Source organism: Neoarius graeffei, chromosome 6 (assembly GCF_027579695.1).
Source record: "Neoarius graeffei isolate fNeoGra1 chromosome 6, fNeoGra1.pri, whole genome shotgun sequence".
NCBI lineage: Eukaryota > Metazoa > Chordata > Actinopteri > Siluriformes > Ariidae > Neoarius > Neoarius graeffei.
This window is the reverse complement of record NC_083574.1, coordinates 69,964,590-69,984,874: the sequence shown is the minus strand read 5'-3', so window position 1 is coordinate 69,984,874 and position 20,285 is coordinate 69,964,590. Positions and strand designations below refer to the sequence as shown.

The window sequence follows — 20,285 nt, the reverse complement described above, 5'->3', positions numbered from 1 at the left end:
CAGGAGACAATTTATTAGATGGTTTCCAGGTTTAATACAGTATTACATACAGTATTATAAAACTAAAACCTTGTGGTTATAAGGACAGTTGGGGAATGGAGTGGACTTATGACACCTACAATTTAGCAAACACTAGCCAACAGCACTGCTTCAAGAAAAACAGGCTTATTTTTAAAATTCTCCAACAATAATTATGGCTACAATGACATTTAAGTTAAATGAGGTACAAAAAGGAAGAGTTGTGCTTCCATGTCCTTCATTTACCCAGGGCCTTGTCCAGGTTGGTCTTGATTGCATCTAGGAAGTCCGTGGTATTGACATAATGCTCATTTAGCTTGACACTGTAGTTAAAAAAGTAAAGAAATTACAAATAAGTAAAAAGAAAAGTGAAAAAGTAATTTTCCTGATTTTAGCCTATTGAGACAGTCTGCAGTATTTCCTACAGTTATGGCACAACAACAACAAAAAAAGATGACAACATGCTTAAATATGACTTAAAACTACTTTTGTTTTGCTAAACATAGTAGTATAGTGGTCTGTATTTTAAATTGAGAGCTGCCAATTAAATATCTAGAAAATCTACAAAAGGAATTAGTTTGCAAATGGCATAAATGTGGACGTCACATGTAGACTCCTTATAAGCACACACTTCAAAATGCCTTATTTAAGAGTAATTAGTTGTATGACTTTGCAGAAGAAAACAGTTTGACAAATTTATGGACCACAGATCCCAGTGGTTTACATGCACTCATCATGGAAATCAATGTCATAGTAATACTGGGCTTTCAGTGATTTCTTTAAAGTTATTTTTCTAGGGAAGAATGATTGTACAATATATATCTTTAATAAAAAAAATTGGTGCACAAATTTTAATTTACTTTTGGTTTTCTGAAAATCAATGCAGGGTCAAAGTTACAGCACACCTAATATTTGGTTAAAATGTCCCTTGGCAAGTTTCACCTTGACCAGATACTTTTGCATGTTGCCATCAACAAGCTTCTGGTAGAATTCTGGTTGGATATTTGACTACTAATTCTGCCAAGAAGAGTGGAGTTTAATTAAATTTTGCCATAGAACAAACTTTTAAGCCAAGACCATATTTTCAACAGGGTTGAGGTTAGTACTTTTTGGGAAAAGCTTAATGTTCGCCTGCTTTATCCATTCCACAACAATGTGTTTGGGATCACTGTCCTGTTGAAACACCCAATTGTGTCCAAGTTTCGACAGTCTAGCTGATGGTTTGAGGTTATACTGAAGAATTCTGAATTTGTTTAACCATGCTCAACAGTTGCTTACAGTTGGTAGTGTGTTCTTGGGGTTGAAAGTCCTCACTTTTACTCCTCCAAACATACCTCTAGTCATTATAGCCAAAACAACTCCATCTTTGTCTTATCTGATCAGAAAATTTTCCTTCAGAAGGCTTTTTTGTCATAATTGTGGTCAGCTGAAAACTTGAATTGAGCCTGAAGGTCTCAGTTTTGGAGCAGGGGCTTCTTTCTTGACCATAGCCCCTCAGTCCATGGAAATGCAAACTTGATTGACTGTCGACAGGGACACTGGTGTTCCAGCAGCTTCCAGTTCATGGTAGGCCTGTGTCTTGGTGGTTCCTGACCCTCCTTTTAGCTGAGGGTGAGTGACTGGGTCTTCTTCTCGACCTTGCCAAAGTGGCTACACCTCCCATTAACTTGTACCTCTCCAACAAATCCTTTTTATGCACAAAGCAGCTACCAGCTATACTCAATCATGATCATTAACAGGAAGTGAACAGGCCTTGGCTAGTTAGCAACACTGAATTAATAATTGGGTGTATGCATATTTTTGACCACTATGTATAATTCTGGCCCGTATTGATTTCAGAAAACCCAAAATAAATTAAAACAATGACCAAATTTGTGTTTTTTTTCCCCTATTAAAGAAACTTTAAAATCATTCTTCCCCAGAAAAAGAACAGTTCAGAGAAATCTCTGAAAGCCCAATATTGCCATGACATTCTTGTCCATGATGAGTATATGTAAACTTCTGACCACTACTGTATATATGGAAACTGTTGAATTACTTTGAGAGCCCATGAATGCAGCCAGCCAGATCCTTGGTCATGACCCCACTCTCCACAGTATCCACACACACTTGTTCCAGAGTCTGCGAAAACCTGGGGACAGCAAAGCATTTACAAAATTCATATTCATGTCAAAATTGCTTCAAGTTAATTGTGTAGTAGGCGATACTGGGTCATGCTCAAAATATGCATTGGGATTACAATCCCCACAGGAAAAAAACAAAACAAGCCAACAACAACAAAAAGCCATGAGAGCAGACAGTCACACATGAGCTCATGAGACCAAAAAAAAAAATGCATGTTTAACATACTAGGTACTAGCAGGTGGTTTAAATTACAATTTTAATTTAAAAGGAAGTTGATTATAAAAGGTCACAGCCAGGCGCAAAGCTGCAGGTTGGTGGGATTGGTCAAACTTTGTCCAGGTGTGTGTGGAACTAGTTGGAATTCCTCTGGGAGCAGATGGGAATGGGATTTAAAAAACAAGCACACCTTGAGCACATGCTGAAAGAAAACAAAACTAAGACCTACTGTCATGAAGTAAAACCGCCATGAATTTTGGAAATGAGAACTCAGGAGTTTTAAAAAGCTCATCGGTGAACATAACTTTTCTGATGCGTTAATATTTGAAGTAACGTCAGAAGAATCAAGGGATAGGATCATCACCATGGATCACAGCAGCATCTTAATTTTGTGGTTTAAGTAGCTATAATTGACTCTCTTGTGGTAGGCATTGACAAAAGAATAAAAATGTATTCAGACATACAATTAAAAAGTTGTTTCTGGAGAACAGTTTTTGAATAACCCTTTGTTCTTTGCATGTCCTTAACCTCCACATACTTCACAGCACTAAAAGATTCTCTAAATTATCACTCATTCAAAAGATCATGCTTTGGATGTGTGCTCACAAGCTACTTCACCTCTTCAACTCCGTGGTTATGACTATGATCTTGGCATCTGTGATCATAAGGTTAAAATAAAGTAACTAATTTGTCTATTCCTACCACACATCTGGCACTGTGGGAGATGGCTGCCTCTCCAGTAGATCAATAAAGTTTTATCTAATCTAATCCATCACTCAGACCAGTTTTTAAATTTTCACTAGTTTTTACTTTTATTTAGTCTTTCATTTCATTTTTAAATTTCTTTGGTTAGTTTAACAAGCGCATATGTAGTTGTAATGTTAGTTTTTCAGGTGTTGCACAGCCATAAATATTCTATAATAACTAGATAGAACACAAGCCATTTACTGTTTAGCTGTTCCTTATAATGTGTTGTCAATTCTATTGATAAAAATATGCATTTTAACACAAAATGCTATGCAGGGATCCATGCGGACCATGCGCATGATGAAATTTGCATCATGCGCACAGTGCACAGACTGCCTGCTGAAGTGAACTTAGGCCTTCATAGGATTTGTGCACAGCAAGCTGCTTCTTTGGAGTTTTACAGCAGCCAGCACAACATATTACTGCCACCTTCTGGAAGTAGTCTGTTACTGTCTCTAAGGGGAAAATGAAACAAAACAAATCTGATTTTACCTGTAATTCTATTTCGTTTTAGTTCATGTTGCATTGTTCATTGTTATCTAGTTTTCATTTCACTTAAAACTTTCAGTGCAAATTTTCATTTTAGTCTTAGTTTTTGTTAACTATATTAACCCTGTCAAAGACATCTAATATAATAATTTCAGGAACTTTTTTTTTTGGGGGGGGGGGGGGGGGGGGGACGACATGAGACAGAGGACTGCACAAAAAACACCACTAGTCTTCCTGCCTTGAATATGTTTAACCAGTTTCCCCAGAAGCCCTGGTTAGCCACCAAAATATCTCTACTATCCTAAACCACCTTGCTCACCTCAAAGTGTGCTGTAAAGGGGGCCTGCGACCTGTGGACAAGGTGACCCACTTGAACATCATCTAATCATTCTTGTGTTCATTGAATTTCCCAACTAAACTTTTCCCCAATCCCTGTTGTATATTACTTTCCTGACAGAAAAAGTCTCGAATGCACAGTCTGAAAAACCTTGTAAAACCAGGAGCTCCTCAGAATATTTGTTTGAGTATTCATGATTGATGCAGGAATGAAGTGATGCTCATTCATTGAAAGGATTCAAGCCATAGGCTTCCAGAGTAAAGCTGACACCATGCAGGCTGAGCTTGCCTAACTCCATGTCAAGTGCTCGTCTCTGAGCAAGCAGGTTGACAAAGTTCATAGGGGAAGAGGAAAAGGGAAGGGAGCTGAACCCACTGAGCACAAGGCAAAGCTGGCTGAGCTGGAAGAGAGGAATCCTACAGACAAGCTACATATTCAGAACTAGTCCAAAAGCGTTCAAACACCAAATGCAAAATGTCCTCTCTCCATCCCTGCCAGCAGGGGTTTTCCCCACTCTTGTTGGGGAGAAACTTGAAATCCATGAGGCCACCATATCAGAACCTCTCAAAACGAATAACACGGGTAATGTCAGGCCTCAGACTCCGATCATCAAACTGTTGCGCTTTACTGACCATGATACAATTCTAAAGGCTGTGAGGGTCTCTCCTATGGTAATTGCCAGCAAAGATGCCTTTTTACTCTGTGGGCTAAGGCATTTAACCCTTCAACCTACGATAGGCCTTTCCCGGACTCATGAGCTAGAAAACATGCCCACGTTTCATGCCAATTTAAACTGACCCACAGAGTTTAGCATGTAGTCTTCAAGACCATGCAAGAGAACCTTCCCACATGAAGCTCTACCGTGATAAACTGTTGTCTGCATGGCAAGACAATAGATGACAGAATGATTGTCAATTTAAACAGAAAAATAATATTTTTCCAGAGTAATTCTCATTTACGCCCACTAAACATCCACATGACAAGGCTACATCATGTTGACACCTCAAAATAGCCCAGGAAAGACATTTCTATGCTTAAAGGGTACCAGTACAGCATTTAAACATGATGGGACAAATCTTAATTATTATAATGCGCACAAGTGTAGCCACCTAATTGGGTATCATAAATAGCTTTAAGTGCTTAAAAGTTCAAAAGCATGTCAAGCTTTATTGCACATGGACAATCAATATGGTACCAAGGATGCGATGTCCAGTTGTTGATAGCCAAGTACTGGAAATTATAATTACATCATCTGCACTTACTTGTTAGTCCAGGTTTATTCAGACGAAAAAGTAATCTTCAAGTCAGTATGGATAGCAGAGAAACCAGATCTCTGTATGAACCTCAGAAAAAGAACGATCCGCATCTGGTGAGTGATTTCAGCAGGAACTCATCAGATGATTCTAAATGATGAAATTGGTGGTGCTTTGCAAGAGCAAAATCGGGAAGGCAAGAAAAAGAGTTTGGCAACTACAGTGTCTTGCAAAAGTATACATCCCCCTCGGAGTTTGTCTTGTTTTGTCACATTACAAGCTGGAATTAAAATGGATTTTTGGAGAGTGAGCATCATTTGATTTACACAGCATGCCTACCATTTTAAAAGGTGCATTTTTTTAACCTTGCCCAGGATGGAGTCCACCAGGGGGTAAGGTATTGTTTTTGGTGTGGCTTATTATTTTTTTTAATGATATTATGGGAAAATGGCTGGACCAATCTTCATGAAACTTTCAGGATAGATGGGCATTGGTCTCAAATAGAACCTCCAACATTTTGAGGGTCATCCGGTCAAGATCACCAAAAAAGTCAAAATCATTTTTTCACGATATCTTCCTTCATATTCATTTAGATGTGTTCTGACTGGCTGAGAGCAGTATGGTGTGTTCTGATTGGCTGAGAGCAGTACAGTGTGCAAATGAGAATCAGACCCATGTTTATTGGCCAAGTATGTTCTCACACAAGGTCAAGGTCACCAAAAAGGTCAATCATTTTTTTTCGCGATATCTTCCTTCATATTCATCATAAGTGTTACTGGGCGAGGGTTTGTTTTTTTTTTTTGGCCTGGCAACACTTGTTTAAATGACACAAACAATAATTAAGAGGAAAAAACAGAAATCTGGAGTGTGCATAGGTATTCACCCCCAAAGTCAATATTTTGTAGAGCCACCTTTTGCTACAATTACAGCTGCAAGTCTCTTGAGGCTTGTCTATTAGCTTAGCACATCTAACCACTGGGATTTTTGCCTATTCCTCAAGGCAAAACTGCTAGAACTCCTTCAAGTTAGAGGCTGTCCACACGGCAACAGATTCAGGTGAATCTGATAAAATTGTTTATCGTTTCAGCCTGGCGTCCACACGGCACCGGCGTTTTGGGTGCCCCAAAACGAGAACGGGTTCCAGAGTAGAAAAATCTGGCAACGGCGCCGTTGCAAAGTCGTCTGGATGAGTAGAACGGATTTGTTTATGATGACGTCACAACCACATGACTAGAACAAGCAGCACTCTCGCTGTTTTGTATGAACCACTGCATTGCATTCACTTTTGTATACAGCTTTTCTTTTAAATAAACAAGTAACTGAACCATTTCTTGAATTTCTTTTTTTTATTGGACAAGACTGCTTTTCAAAATGTTCACACACAATATAAAAAGTTATATAAATTATATAAAAATGCTTTTCAAAATGTTCACACACAATAAGAAAATTAAGTTATATAAAACTATGCACACTAATATAACTAATTTGTACACACAGAAGGCACGATTTCCTCGCATAGTCGCAGCCATCATCTTGTTGTTGTGTGCTTGTTCCTGTGAGTGCTTCACGCCAGGTAGAAGAAGGGGTTTATGCGCATGCGTCCTACTTCTTCTATTGTTCTGGTGTCTCCGATGGGACCGTCTTACAGCGCACGTAGAGGTGTGGCATGTGTATTGCATCGTTTTCAGCAAGCGTTGCGTTGTCATATGTATCTGATATTTCACTGATCTGTTGCCCATGTGGACGTGATATTTTTTTAAATAAAATCTCATTGCCGTTGTCGTGTGTATGTAGCCTTAGATGGGTTGTGTTGGTAGACGGCAATCCAAGTTATGCCACAGATTCTCAACTGGATTGAGGTCTGGGCTTTGACTAGGCCATTCAAATACATTTAAATGTTTCCCTTTAAACCACTCCATGGTAGCTTTAGCAGTATATTTAGGGTCATTGTGCTGCTGGAATGTGAACCTTCGTCCCAGTCTCAAACATCTGGCCAACTCAAACAGGTTTTCCTCCAGAATTGCCCTGTATTTAGTGCCAGCCATCTTTCCTTCAATCCTGACCAGCTTTCCTGTCCCTACAGATGAAAAACAACCCCACAGCATGATGCTGCCACCTCCATGCTTCACTGTAGGAATGGTGTTCTCAGGGTGATGGAAAGTGCTGGGTTTGCGCCATACATGGGATTTCTCATGATGGCCAAAATGTTCAATTTTAGACTCATCTGACCAGAGAATCATCTTCCATGTGTTTGGGAAGTCTGTCATGGAATGTCAACATTTGGGCAAACTCCAAATGTTTTTTTTTTTTCCTTTAAGCAATGACTTTCTCCCCACTCTTCCAGAAAGCCCTGCTCTATGGAGTGTATGGCTTAAAGTTGTTCTCTGGACAGATACTCCCATCTCCGCTGTGGATCTTTGCAGTTCCTCCTTTGTTATCACTGGTGTCTTTGTTGCATCTCCAATTAATGCCCTCCTTGCCTGATCTGTGAGTTTTGATGGGCGACCTTCTCTTGTCAGGTTTGTAGCGGTGCCATATCCTTTCCATTTTACTATAATGGATTTAATGGTGCTCCGTGGGATATTCAAAGTTTGGGATAGTATTTATAACCCAACCCTGATCTGTATTTCTCCACAACTTTGTCTCCGACCTGTCTGGAGTGCTCCTTGGTTTTCATGTTGCTTGCTTAGTAGTGTTGCAGAGTCAGGGTCCTTCCAGAACAAGTTGATTTATACAGGCATCATATGACACTTCAATTGCACACAGGTGGATCTTAATCAAATAATTATGTGACTTATGAAGTTAATTGGTTGGACTAGCTGTTTAGGGATTTCATCTAAAAGGGAGTGAATACCTATACGCAATCCAGATTTCTATTTTTTTCCCCATTTTATTGTTTATCACAAACAATTTGCACCTCTAAAGTGTTAGGCATGTGTAAATCAAATGGTGCTAATTCCCCAAAAATCCATTTTAATTCTAGCTTGTAATGCAACAAAACAGGGCAAACACCAAGGGGGATGAATACTTTTGCAAGACACTGTACCTGGTACTGATGTGGAAAGTGTGCCAAACAGAAGGCATAGACATGCAATGTGCCACAATAGTTTATATATGTCTCAATATAGGCTTCTGACAGCTTGAAGCAGAGTTTATAGCAGAGCCGACCCAAGCACAGAGCACCAGAAAACACGTGTCTTTATTTACAAAAGATAGATGGGTTTTTAATCCAGCACTTCTTTTTAACTTGCCTTTGAAAAAATAATGTGGGATTATTTACTCACACATTTTACACTCATCAGGAGCTCTGCTTTTAGGCAGTAGCTAAATGTACAAACATAAGCCTTCGATGTCTATACTATTCTAGTTAAATCAGCTTGCATGCCCTGAATCCCTTTTCTGTGAACAATGTTGGACTATTTTTGGCACAGCATAGGTTCCAACGCAACCTGCATAACCCAAGAGCTCAGCCTGTAGATTTCTTTCAAAGCAATCGGACTCAAAATCGGCCTCACAAACAGAATTTCTACCAAAGGACTGGGAGACCTGTTCAAGTTGTGTAGCAACTGTTTAGCAAGTCATTTACGTTGCTCGGTTGTCAGCAATGGAACACAGAAAAAAAATGCTTTCCTTTGTAATGTTTATTGTTTTTGCAACCATAGGCTTTGCACTCTGCCATTTTTCAACAATGTTTTGTACATCCAGCAACATCGCGGTGCCAGAAGCAGTGAGCCAATCAAGATACAGGAAGCCCATCATCATACTGACTTTTGACACCGCCCACAAAATGGCAATATGGCTGCGCTCTTAAGTGGAACTTAAGTGAGCAGGAACACAAGAATTTTAAAGCACTTCTTTCTGTAACAGTGTGAATACAGGGTAGTGAAAATGCATTTGTGCAATGTGTATAATATTTCTAGCCTATGTTTATTTTTTGCTGTGGGTATCCTTTAAGGCTTTGAGGTATCCTGCCTTACTAAGCAGATTAAGTGCTGTCTAAACTTTGATTTTGTTGCACATCACTGAATATGCTGATCAAATTCTATGTTAAATGTTCTCTGCGCAATGGGCATCAAGCAGCATATTTTGGGGGAGCTTTATCCGCTCCAAAACATGCTTAAGCCCCTCCCAAACAAATGTGCCTCACGAGTGTAAACGTTCAAATATTTTGTATAATTTGTTGCTCAGAAATCTAATCTCAATTGTTCCAGTGAGCTGGCAAAATATTTTGTCTGAATGTTGCTATCAATTAACAGTAAAAGCAGTCACCACAAAACACAGAATTACCATGGATACACCTTCAAAAATGAGCATCTGTCACAACCGGAAATGTTAACGCATAGATTTGGCATTCTGAGCACTCAAAACCTCTCTTTTGAAGCTGCAAATCCTTAATTTTCTTGATTATTAGATGGAAAACTCCTTCAGCACCAGCAGCTCTCTGAAAGGCTGGTCTTGTGAGAAAATGTTCAATCGAAGCAATAGAATTTATTTAATTTATTGATTGACTCATGCATGGAGTTTTGGATTATCTGAGCTTAACCAGTGTTCCCCTGGGTTCTGAAAAATATTCTCCACTTTTTTCCTTGAAAAATAAAGTCAAATAAGTATTCACTTTTTATTAGTCTGTATTTCTTCTTAGTTACCGACTTATCAAAGTGGATTTGATACAGGTTTAATTCCAACCAAACTGGTACAATTCAAATATTTGTACAGATACAGCTAGCCTTCTCCATTACATATACAATTTGGGCTCCACTCCAGCCTGTCATAAGAAAGACTTGATTGGACACCCTGTGCACCATCAAGTTAAAATAAACCTCTTTAGTTTGAGCTTACGTACTTATGGTTATTTTAGCATGGAATTATTCAAAATAGGTATTAGGACTTCCTTTACTTCAACACACAACTTGATTTACAACTGAACAGAGTTGAGAAGTCTTAGACCGACCAACCGTGAAGAAATCCGAATTTCCCACTGATTTACGAACCAAACAGAATGACACCGCGTTTTTCATCATCCATTAGTTAGACCAGGGGCATTTCTATTCTAGCTACTTGAAAAGACCAGGGGCTCAGTCCAGTTTTCTTGGGGCTTATATTTTTTAAGGGAGCTTGGCATCGATAGGTTGGGGAGGTTAATATTATCTTGTAAAGTTAAATACATCACCCACACCCATTCAAAGGTTATGACATCTTTATTTGTGATTTTTGCACTGCTATTTTTAAATTTATATAGTTCATGTCAGTTTCTGTCTCATTATTAAATTATGATCAACACCCATAATGTCTCAGGAAATTGAGGCATGTGTCAATTGACTATTAAATATCACTAATAAAATTAATCAGTTTCATAAAAATATAATTTCTCACTCGCATCTCTCCTTTAGGACCACAGACACACCAATTATAAGCTAAATTATTATATTACAACATTTAAAATCTCAGATGACATCCAAGTCAGTTGTTTTCTATTAATCTCTTCCTTTTTTTTGGGGGGGGGGGTGAAAATACCCAGGGGCTATAGCACGAGTGATGGAGTCCAACAACACCACGCCACCCTTCAGTCGCTTGCTGGCTGACAGCACTTTTTTTTTTTTTTAAATATATAAATACACCGACCCTTGTATTACTGACACTGTCTGATGTGCTAGGGGATGGTAGGGGCTCTGAGTTTGCCTCCCCTGTGACTGTTTCAGCCCTTAAATCATCTTCAGTGCTTGAAGAAGCCCACCCAAAAAACTTCATTAGCTTAGACGACACCATTGTTTGGTTCATGCAGAGATGATTACACCACCACACCAGGCTGATTAAGATGCATTGCGATTGGTCAAAAGCTTGGCACCCATTTGATCATTATATGTAGTCAATTTTTATTGGTCACAAGCACATGCTTATAGTTTACACTCTGGCTTCCTGCAGTCTCTTCATTGGGGTTGAATTTCAGCAAACGGAGGGATTTGTGGAGGGATTTCTCGAAAAGATGAAATATGATGATGACAAATACATTTGTCACTGTGAAGACTGCGAGTAATTTTCTCTTTGACACTGATGGATTATGTTCCTCAATGATGAGCATGACGAGTGCCAGAGGGAACCCTGCTTAACTGTTAATACCAGCAAGCAATTAGAGGGAGAGACAGGAAAGGGAAACTGACAGCAGGCCAAAAGGAGCAGGTCTGATGGAAGTTAGTGGTTAAACAAGAGCAAGGTTTGTTGCTTTCAATTGGGACTTGTCATTTTAATGAATATTTTGTGACCAATTTAAAGGCTCTTGCAGATTTGTGCTGACAAGTGTTACCTTGAGAATGTCAGTTTTGTTGCACTTTATAAATTATTCTATTTCTGATTGAGCCTACAAAGATTGAGCAAATCTGTTGGCTGTGGAAATGAATAACATTCTTAAGACCAGTAATTTGCATAAGAAACGATATTCTTGGGTCACAAAGACTTTGGCTCTGGGATTGTTGTAAGCTGATGGATAGCATTTATATCTGTAGATCCATGCTTGATCAAAATTAGGAACAGATCTACTCTGGCACGGATTTTTTATTTTTTTGGGTGGGGGTGCTGGACCCCCAGTCCAAAAAATAAAATAATAATAATAATAATAATAATAATAATAATAATAATAGTTTTAGTATATGGCTACTTGGAACTGTAACTTGATTGTATTGCAGATACTGAGATATGCCTCCTATTTTTTTTAATGAATAAGATTTAATAAAAAAAATTTAAAAAATCATTATGTGGGATTGAGCTAAAGAGTGTATGGCGTAAATCTATTTAATAGTAGGTCCTAGCTTAGGTTTTTTTTGCTCGTGACATGAATGCAGTGAAAAGCAAGCTGGGCGAGTCCTGTTGGATTTTAACAGGGTGCAGGAACTTCGTTCATTTACACTTGCTAACTTTAGGACTGCAGTTGTCATGAACAGTTTTGCACTCAAGTTTCCATCAGTGAAGAGTTATAACATCAACGAAACTGACTTCATGTTAAAACTGTTAATGTTATAGTCATGTTGTCTGTTGTTGCCCAAATGAGGATGGGTTCCCTTTGGAGTCTGGTTCCTCTCGAGGTTTCTTCATGTTGTCTGAGGAAGTTTTTCCTTGCCACAGGCTTGCTCATTGGGGATAGGTTAGGGATAAAATTAGCTCATGTTTTAAGTCATTCAAATTCTGTAAGCTGCTTTGCGACAATGTTTATTGTTAAAAGCGCTATACAAATAAACTTGACATAACACTGCATTCCTGGACTGCACTGTAGACTACATGTAAAAGGCATGCGCCATCCTTTTATGCTTATGTTGTCGTTAACACACATGTTCACAAGCCAAAATGATAAGATGCGGCATACACACATCAGCTGTCTGGCTACTGTTCATATTCATTAATAGGGTATCCCTGTACTTACTATACTCTATGTACATGGTACACATGCCGTACCTTTTCTGGAGGCTATGATTCAACAAATGATTGACAGGTTTCCCAGCCTCTCTGTTCATGCTACTCGTGGGTTATTGCTCATTCTGTGTAATTTAACCAATACTGAAGATTCAGATGTTGACAGTCTTTTGGATTATTATGAGTCAGACCTGCCAACAAAGCATACTTTCACCCAGGTGGTGCCAGTGGGATGTAGATGGCAAGCCAGCCACTCTGGAAGCAACACTACCACCCATTGTGCAAAGCAAGGATGTTCCCAAATATACACGTGATTTTGTATCTGTTGCTGCTTTGTCCTGTAACTAGAACAGGGGTTGAAATAGTGAATTCCTCTCTCAGGTACATTAAGTATGTGTACAGGAGCACTACGCCAGAAGAGTGCCTAAATGCTCTGATCCTCCCATTTGTCCACAGAGACATTAAACTGGATTATGACAAAGTTATTAACATGTCTGCCAGTGTTGTAGTTGAGTCACTAAACCTCAAGGCAGAGTCCAGTCTCAAGTCCCCGGTGTTCAAGTCCTAGTCATTAAAGAAAATTGAGTCGAGTCCACTACTGATCCGAGTTGAGTCTGAGAACAAGACTCCAACTGCACCATTTGACAGTGGCTGTTTCAGTGCCATTAACATTAGTTTGTTCCTGAACATGACGTATGAACAGGTGAATGTGCGTTCTCTTCGTCAGGGAGTGCGAAGTATTCTGTCAGAGATGGTTGGGAGATGGATGGAAATGCAGAAGGTGTGTTTATTAAAACAAGTGAAGACAGGTAAACAATCCAGAACAGCAGGCAAAATTGTAAAACAGGCAATAGGCCGAGCGAGGCACAAACAGGCTATCATCGACTTGGCAGAATCAAAGACGAGAAACAGGAAATCAGGAAACCAAACAAGGAAATAAGGCTCAGTAATGTGTTAGCAATGCAACTCAATACTTCACAAAGTGTTTTCACAGTCTTTATATAGGCACATTGACTGAGCCTTAATCCTGTGCAGGTGTGACTCGTTTACTGCACGCTGTCCGGAGTGTGCCCAAGAGTCTATCTGATGCACATGCCAAGGCGCGCAGGTGTGATACTTTCGCACAAAATTAGTACAAAAATTCATATACAGTGGTGCTTGAAAGTTTGTGAACCCTTTAGAATTTTCTATATTTCTGCATAAATATGACCTAAAACATCATCAGATTTTCACACAAGTCCTAAAAGTAGATAAAGAGAACCCAGTTAAACAAATGAGACAAAAATATTATACTTGGTCATTTATTTATTGAGGAAAATGAGCCAATATTACATATCTATAAGTGGCAAAAGTATGTATGTGAACCTCTAGGATTAGCAGTTAATTTGAAGGTGAAATTAGAGTCAGGTGTTTTCAATCAATGGGATGACAATCAGGTGTGAGTGAGCACCCTGTTTTATTTAAAGATCAAGGATCTATCAAAGTTTGATCTTCACAGCACATGTTTGTGGAAGTGTATCATGGCCCGAACAAAGGAGATTTCTGAGGACCTCAGAAAAAGCATCGTTGATGCTCATCAGGATGGAAAAGGTTACAAATCCATCTCTAAAGAGTTTGGACTCCACCAATCCACAGTCAGACAGATTGTGTACAAATGGAGGAAATTCAAGACCATTGTTACCCTCCCCAGGAGTGGTCGACCAACAAAGATCACTCCAAGAGCAAGGCGTGTAATAGTCGGCGAGGTCACAAAGGACCCCAGAGAAATTTCTAAGCAATTGAAGGCCTCTCTTACATTGGCTAATGTTAATGTTCATGAGTCCACCATCAGGAGAACACTGAACAACAATGGTGTGCATGGCAGGGTTGCAAGGAGAAAGCCACTGCTCTCCAAAAAGAACACTGCTGCTCATCTGCAGTTTGCTAAAGATCATGTGGACAAGCCAGAAGGCTATTGGAAAAATGTTTTGTGGATGGATGAGACCAAAATAGAACTTTTTGGTTTAAATGAGAAGCGTTATGTTTGGAGAAAGGAAAATGCTGCATTCCAGCATAAGAACCTTATCCAATCTGTGAAACACGGTGGTGGTAGTATCATGGTTTGGGCCTGTTTTCCTGCATCTGGGCCAGGACAACTTGCCATCATTGATGGAACAATAAATTCTGAATTATGCCAGCAAATTCTAAAGGAAAATATGTCAGGACATCTGTCCATGAACTGAATCTCAAAAGAAGGTGGGTCATGCAGAAAGACAACGACCCTGAGGACACAAGTCGTTCTACCAAAGAATGGTTAAAGAAGAATAAAGTTAATGTTTTGGAATGGCCAAGTCAAAGTCCTGACCTTAATCCAATCGAAATGTTGTGGAAGGACCTGAAGCGAGCAGTTCATGTGAGGAAACCCACCAACATCCCAGAGTTGAAGCTGTTCTGTATAGAGGAATGGGCTAAAATTCCTCCAAGCTGGTGTGCAGGACTGATCAACAGTTACCAGAAATGTTTAGTTGCAGTTATTGCTGCACAAGGGGGTCACACCAGATACTGAAAGCAAAGGTTCACATACTTTTGCTACTCATAGATATGTAATATTGGATAATTTTCCTCAATAAATAAATGACCAAGTATAATATTTTTGTTTCATTCGTTTAACTGGGTTCTCTTTATCTACTTTTAGGACTTGTGTGAAAATCTGATGATGTTTTAGGTCATATTTATGCAGAAATATAGAAAATTCTAAAGGGTTCACCAACTTTCAAGCACCACTTTAGATAAAGTTCTTACACCAAATTACTATGGCATGTTACAAACAAAGAAAAAATCTGAGTCCTCGTCTCCAATTTACGAGTCTGAATGCAGTTAATGCACAAGTCCGAGTCTGAGTCATCAGTGCTCAAGTCCAAGTCCTGAAAATTAGGGCACAAGTCAGACTAAAGTCTGAGTCCTGGACTTAAGTACTACAAGCCTGGTGTCTGCTACAAAGCACCCAAGAAGAATGCTTTTTATTAATCCCCTGAGTCTTGGGAACTAAGACTTATTATAGGACTTGTTCACATGCAACTCACACAATCATTGTATAGTCATCTCAGTCTATTATGGCCCTTTTCCACTACCCTTTTTCAGCTCACTTCAGCTCGCTTCAGCTCACTTCAGCCCGACACGGCTCGCGTTTCGACTACCAAAAACCAGCACGACTCAGCTCGTTTCAGCCCTGCTTAGCCCCTAAAACTCGCACCGTTTTGGAGTGGGGCTGAAGCGAGCCAAACCGTGCCGAGTGAGGCTGGGGGCGTGAGCAGGCACTCCCCTGTGCACTGACTGGTGAGGAGGAGTGTCCTCACATGCCCACACACGCCCCGCGAGCGCGCTGGGATCTGTAAACACCGCAAACCCGGAAGAAGAATAATTACGAATTACGAGAATTTCTGAAGCCTTATGCGCCTCGCCTCATCTATACGCTCTTGCCAGTATCTGTCCGCGTTGTCGGTGACAACAAGCCACAGCACCAAGACCAGCAACACTAACGACTCCATGTCCTCCATGTTTATTGTTTACTATTCGGGTCGTGAGACTACTGCTTAAAAGATCACTGAATCAGTGACATACAGAGCATCGTGGACGAGTTCGCGGAGCGCAAGGCTCGTCGTATGCCCTTCAAATAATGCGCGCAGTAGGCTATTGATGTTTTATTATGAGCCATGTACAGTATGTCGCCTAATGTTTTTTTGTTTCTGAGTTACATGTTCGTTTGAAGGACTTGATGTACAAAATAACATAGTTGCACCCCGTAGTGTTGAAATTGGTAAACACAGTGCATTCAGTGAGGTTTGCACCGCCCTCCTTTTATTTCTGACTCTTCCTGTCACCGTTGCAACCTCTGAGCGCTCATTCGTATGCCCTTCAAATAATGTGCGCAGTATAGGCTATTGATGTTTTATTATGAGCCATGTACAGTATCCTAATGTTTTTTGTTTCTGAATTACATGTTCGTTTGAAGGACTTGATGTACTAAATAACATAGTTGCACCCGGTAGTGTTGAAATTGGTAAACACCGCAGTTGCGGACATTTTGTAGCCTAAAATGATGTTATGATAAGCTTTAATAAAGGGCCCGGTCATTTGCCCCGCCCCCGGCCCGGCTCTGACTTGTTCCGCCACTGTCACTGATGTCACTGTTTGCGCTGCTTAACGACATCACGTGACGTCCACCCACTTTCGCTAACTTCACCCAATGTGTCCACCCACTTCCAGCCAGCACGGTTCAGCGCGGTTGTAGTCGAAATGCAACTCCAACAGCCCCGCTCAGCTCGACTCAGCACGGCACGGCTCAGCCGCGTTTGTAGTGGAAAAGCGGCATTAGACTCAGGAGCTCAGATTGCAGTTACTGACTTTGTATTACAAACATGCAACTCTTGCAGTCTTTGTTTATAGTTATCTGTCTTAAGTGGCCACTTACCTCAGTTTACCTGGGTATACAGTGGGGCAAAAAAGTATTTAGTCAGCCACCAATTGTGCAAGTTCTCCCACTTAAAAAGATGTGAGAGGCCTGTAATTTTCATCATAGGTACACTTCAACTATGAGAGACAGAATGGGGGGAAAGAATCCAGGAAATCACATTGTAGGATTTTTAATGAATTAATTGGTAAATTCCTCAGTAAAATAAGTATTTGGTCACCTACAAACAAGCAAGATTTCTGGCTCTCACAGACCTGTAACAACTTCTTTAAGAGGCTCCTCTGTTCTCCACTCGTTACCTGTATTAATAGCACCTGTTTGAACTCGTTATCAGTATAGAGATCTTGCAGTCACGTGACCGGAAAGTACACAACCGCCATCGTGTCGGTCAAAAACACCGCTGAATACTGCTGCACTCGTGTACAGAATGGATCAATTTCAACCGACGGACTACACGGCTCATTTTTCTAATGAACAGATAACTAGATATATGTCTAAAATAAATGATCTACAGATTTGTGACCCTTATGGCTTTCCGGACGGAGTTTTCATGACCGGATTTTGAACTGCCAGCGGAATACCCGGACGTGTATGATTACCTCATCAACTTTCCCTCACTGTTCGTGCTTATAAATCTCTGGACAGTTATCTTTACAGAAATTCAGGATTTGTCAGCGACTCAGATGTGGCATCTTGTAAGCAAGAAAATGATCCTCACTGGATGGGTAAGTCACTTAAGTATTGAGTATAGCACTGACCAGCCGATTATAGAATAAGGTAATTCCAAATCGTCCGTGTTGTTTACATGGATCTGGCGTTGGAGAGGTAGAGGCTTGGCAGTGGAGGTTTGAGTAGCTGTTTTCTGAGCTTAGTCAACAGGCCGGCTCTGCCTGTAGCCTCGCTTCGGCTCCCGGCGCTGCCTCCTTCGCTTTGCTTCCGATAACAATCCACGGAGACCCCGCTGGTCTCACAATCTGGTCTCGTCCGGAATGTTTTTTTTTTTTTCTCATCCGGAATGTTGTGCATGCGATGGAAATCGCTACAAACTGTCATTTTCTGCTGGAAACCAATGTCCAGTAAGTCCATACGGTTGTAGTGGATATTGAAGTCCGGTACAGACGAACAACACCCAAAAATACACACAAAAAACATAAAAACCGTGCACAGGTAGGGAGAGCTTGTAGCCGCAGCCGTTGTAGTAGAATTGTATATAGTAGGGTTTTCCAGAAGAAAAGGTAGAAGTAAAAGGCGGAATATGGCGTTTGACCGACACGATGGCGTCTGTCACAATCTGGATCGGCTGTGACGTCACATGCAAGATCTCTATAGACCCCTTTCACTGACGTCACCCGAAACCGGAAGTAAACAGACCCTGCGCCATTTTGGAAGACCAACAATCTCGTGATTAGGGGGAAATAACAGCAGCGGTATGTGAACTCACGAGAATAAAGTGGAGTGGCAAACGACTTAAACAAACAAATCTGAGTTGTTTTATTTATGATTTATTGGCCCAACAGTAGACTTGAAACAAACCTGTGTGAGACTTGGCAAAAAACTGTGGATATAATGGATAAGTCTGTGCATGATCTGCGGACACTTTGAGGTAAGCAAACGCAAGAAATTCAGATTTAAAACATGCTAAATTGGCCCCAAGTTGATAACTGTATAAGGAGTAAGCCTCCCAGACTTCTACAATTTAATAATAATAATAATTTAGGATGGTTTGGGGCTTGCTCGCTGCTGCCAGGTTGGTTGTTGAGTAGCCTGACTGTTTTTTTTTTTTTCCCTTGCGTGTGGTATCATTGTTGACGCGAGGTTATTTTTTGAACATGCCAATGCGGACACGATTTCCCCTGATGAGTTATGACTTCAGACGCGATGCGTGTGTGGAGGTGTGGAGTCCGCGTGATATGTGCGTAAGATAGGCTTCTCATGTGTTTGGAGATCCACGCTCCGAGACAAGCGCAAGGCTTCTCATGTGTTTGGAGATCCGCGCTCCGAGACAAGCGCAAGGCTTCTCATGTGTTTGGAGATCCACGCTCCGAGACAAGCGCCCCAAGGGGATAAAAGGGACCCCCCCGAAAATATCGACATAGTTCGAACACTGAGTGTAGGCACTGGGTGTAAACAACAAATAGTTTACAATGTCTGGGTAGCAAACAGATGGCAGAATTGGTGTCCGGTCCTCCTTATGTTTCCATTCTCCCTTGCCGCGAGTCTTATCATATGGGTCAAACCCATCAATCACAGCCAGTTTCTCCACATACCGTGCCCATTCTGCAACTGGTAATGTACTCACATAACTAGAATTATCATCCATCGTGTCACTTTACTCTCGCTCGTACTTTGTTTTATATTGTGAGTGCATGTACTTGGTCTTCCAATATGGCGCCTAACAAAATCTCGCGGCGCGGTGACGTCATGTGAAAGGGGTCTATAAAAGACACCTGTCCATAACCTCAAACAGTCACACTCCAAACTCCACTATGGCCAAGACCAAAGAGCTGTCAAAGGACACCAGAAACAAAATTGGAGACCTGCACCAGGCTGGGAAGACTGAATCTGCAATAGGTAAGCAGCTTGGTGTGAGGAAATCAACTGTGGGAGCAATTATTAGAAAATAGAAGACATACAAGACCACTGATGATCTCCCTCGATCTAGGGCTCCACGCAAGATCTCACCCCATGGGGTCAAAATGATCACAAGAACGGTGACCAAAAATCCCAGAACCACATGGGGGGACCTAGTGAATGACCTGCAGAGAGCTGGGACCAAAGAAACAAAGGCTACCATCAGTAACACACTACGTCGCCAGGGACTCAAATCCTGCAGTGCCAGACGTGTCCCCCTGCTTAAGCCAGTACATGTCCAGGCCCATCTGAAGTTTGCTAGAGAGCATTTGGATGATCCAGAAGAGGACTGGGAGAATATCATATGGTCAGATGAAACCAAAATAGAACTTTTTGGTAAAAACTCAACTTGTCGTGTTTGGAGGAGAAAGAATGCTGAGTTGCATCCAAAGAACACCATACCTACTGTGAAGCATGGGGGTGGAAACATCATGCTTTGGGGCTGTTTTTCTGCAAAGGGACCAGGACGACTGATCCGTGTAAAGGAAAGAATGAATGGGGCCATGTATCATGAGATTTTGAGTGAAAACCTCCTTCCATCAGCAAGGGCATTGAAGATGAAACGTGGCTGGGTCTTTCAGCATGACAATGATCCCAAACACACCGCCCGGGCAACGAA

At 40.8% G+C, this 20,285-nt stretch overlaps 1 protein-coding gene across 1 annotated transcript in view; it reads right to left on the bottom strand.

The window, feature by feature from the left end:
* Window positions 1-10: 10 nt before the first annotated feature.
* The window catches only part of idh2 (isocitrate dehydrogenase (NADP(+)) 2), a 133,073-nt gene continuing 112,798 nt past the window's right edge, over window positions 11-20,285 (bottom strand). Inside the window, exons 10-11 of the mRNA XM_060924021.1 lie at window positions 2,057-2,149; window positions 11-341 (exon numbers count right to left, since the gene is read on the bottom strand). Coding sequence (XP_060780004.1) covers window positions 257-341; window positions 2,057-2,149 — 178 coding nt within the window. The 3' untranslated portion in view covers window positions 11-256. The remainder of the gene's footprint in view (window positions 342-2,056; window positions 2,150-20,285) is intronic.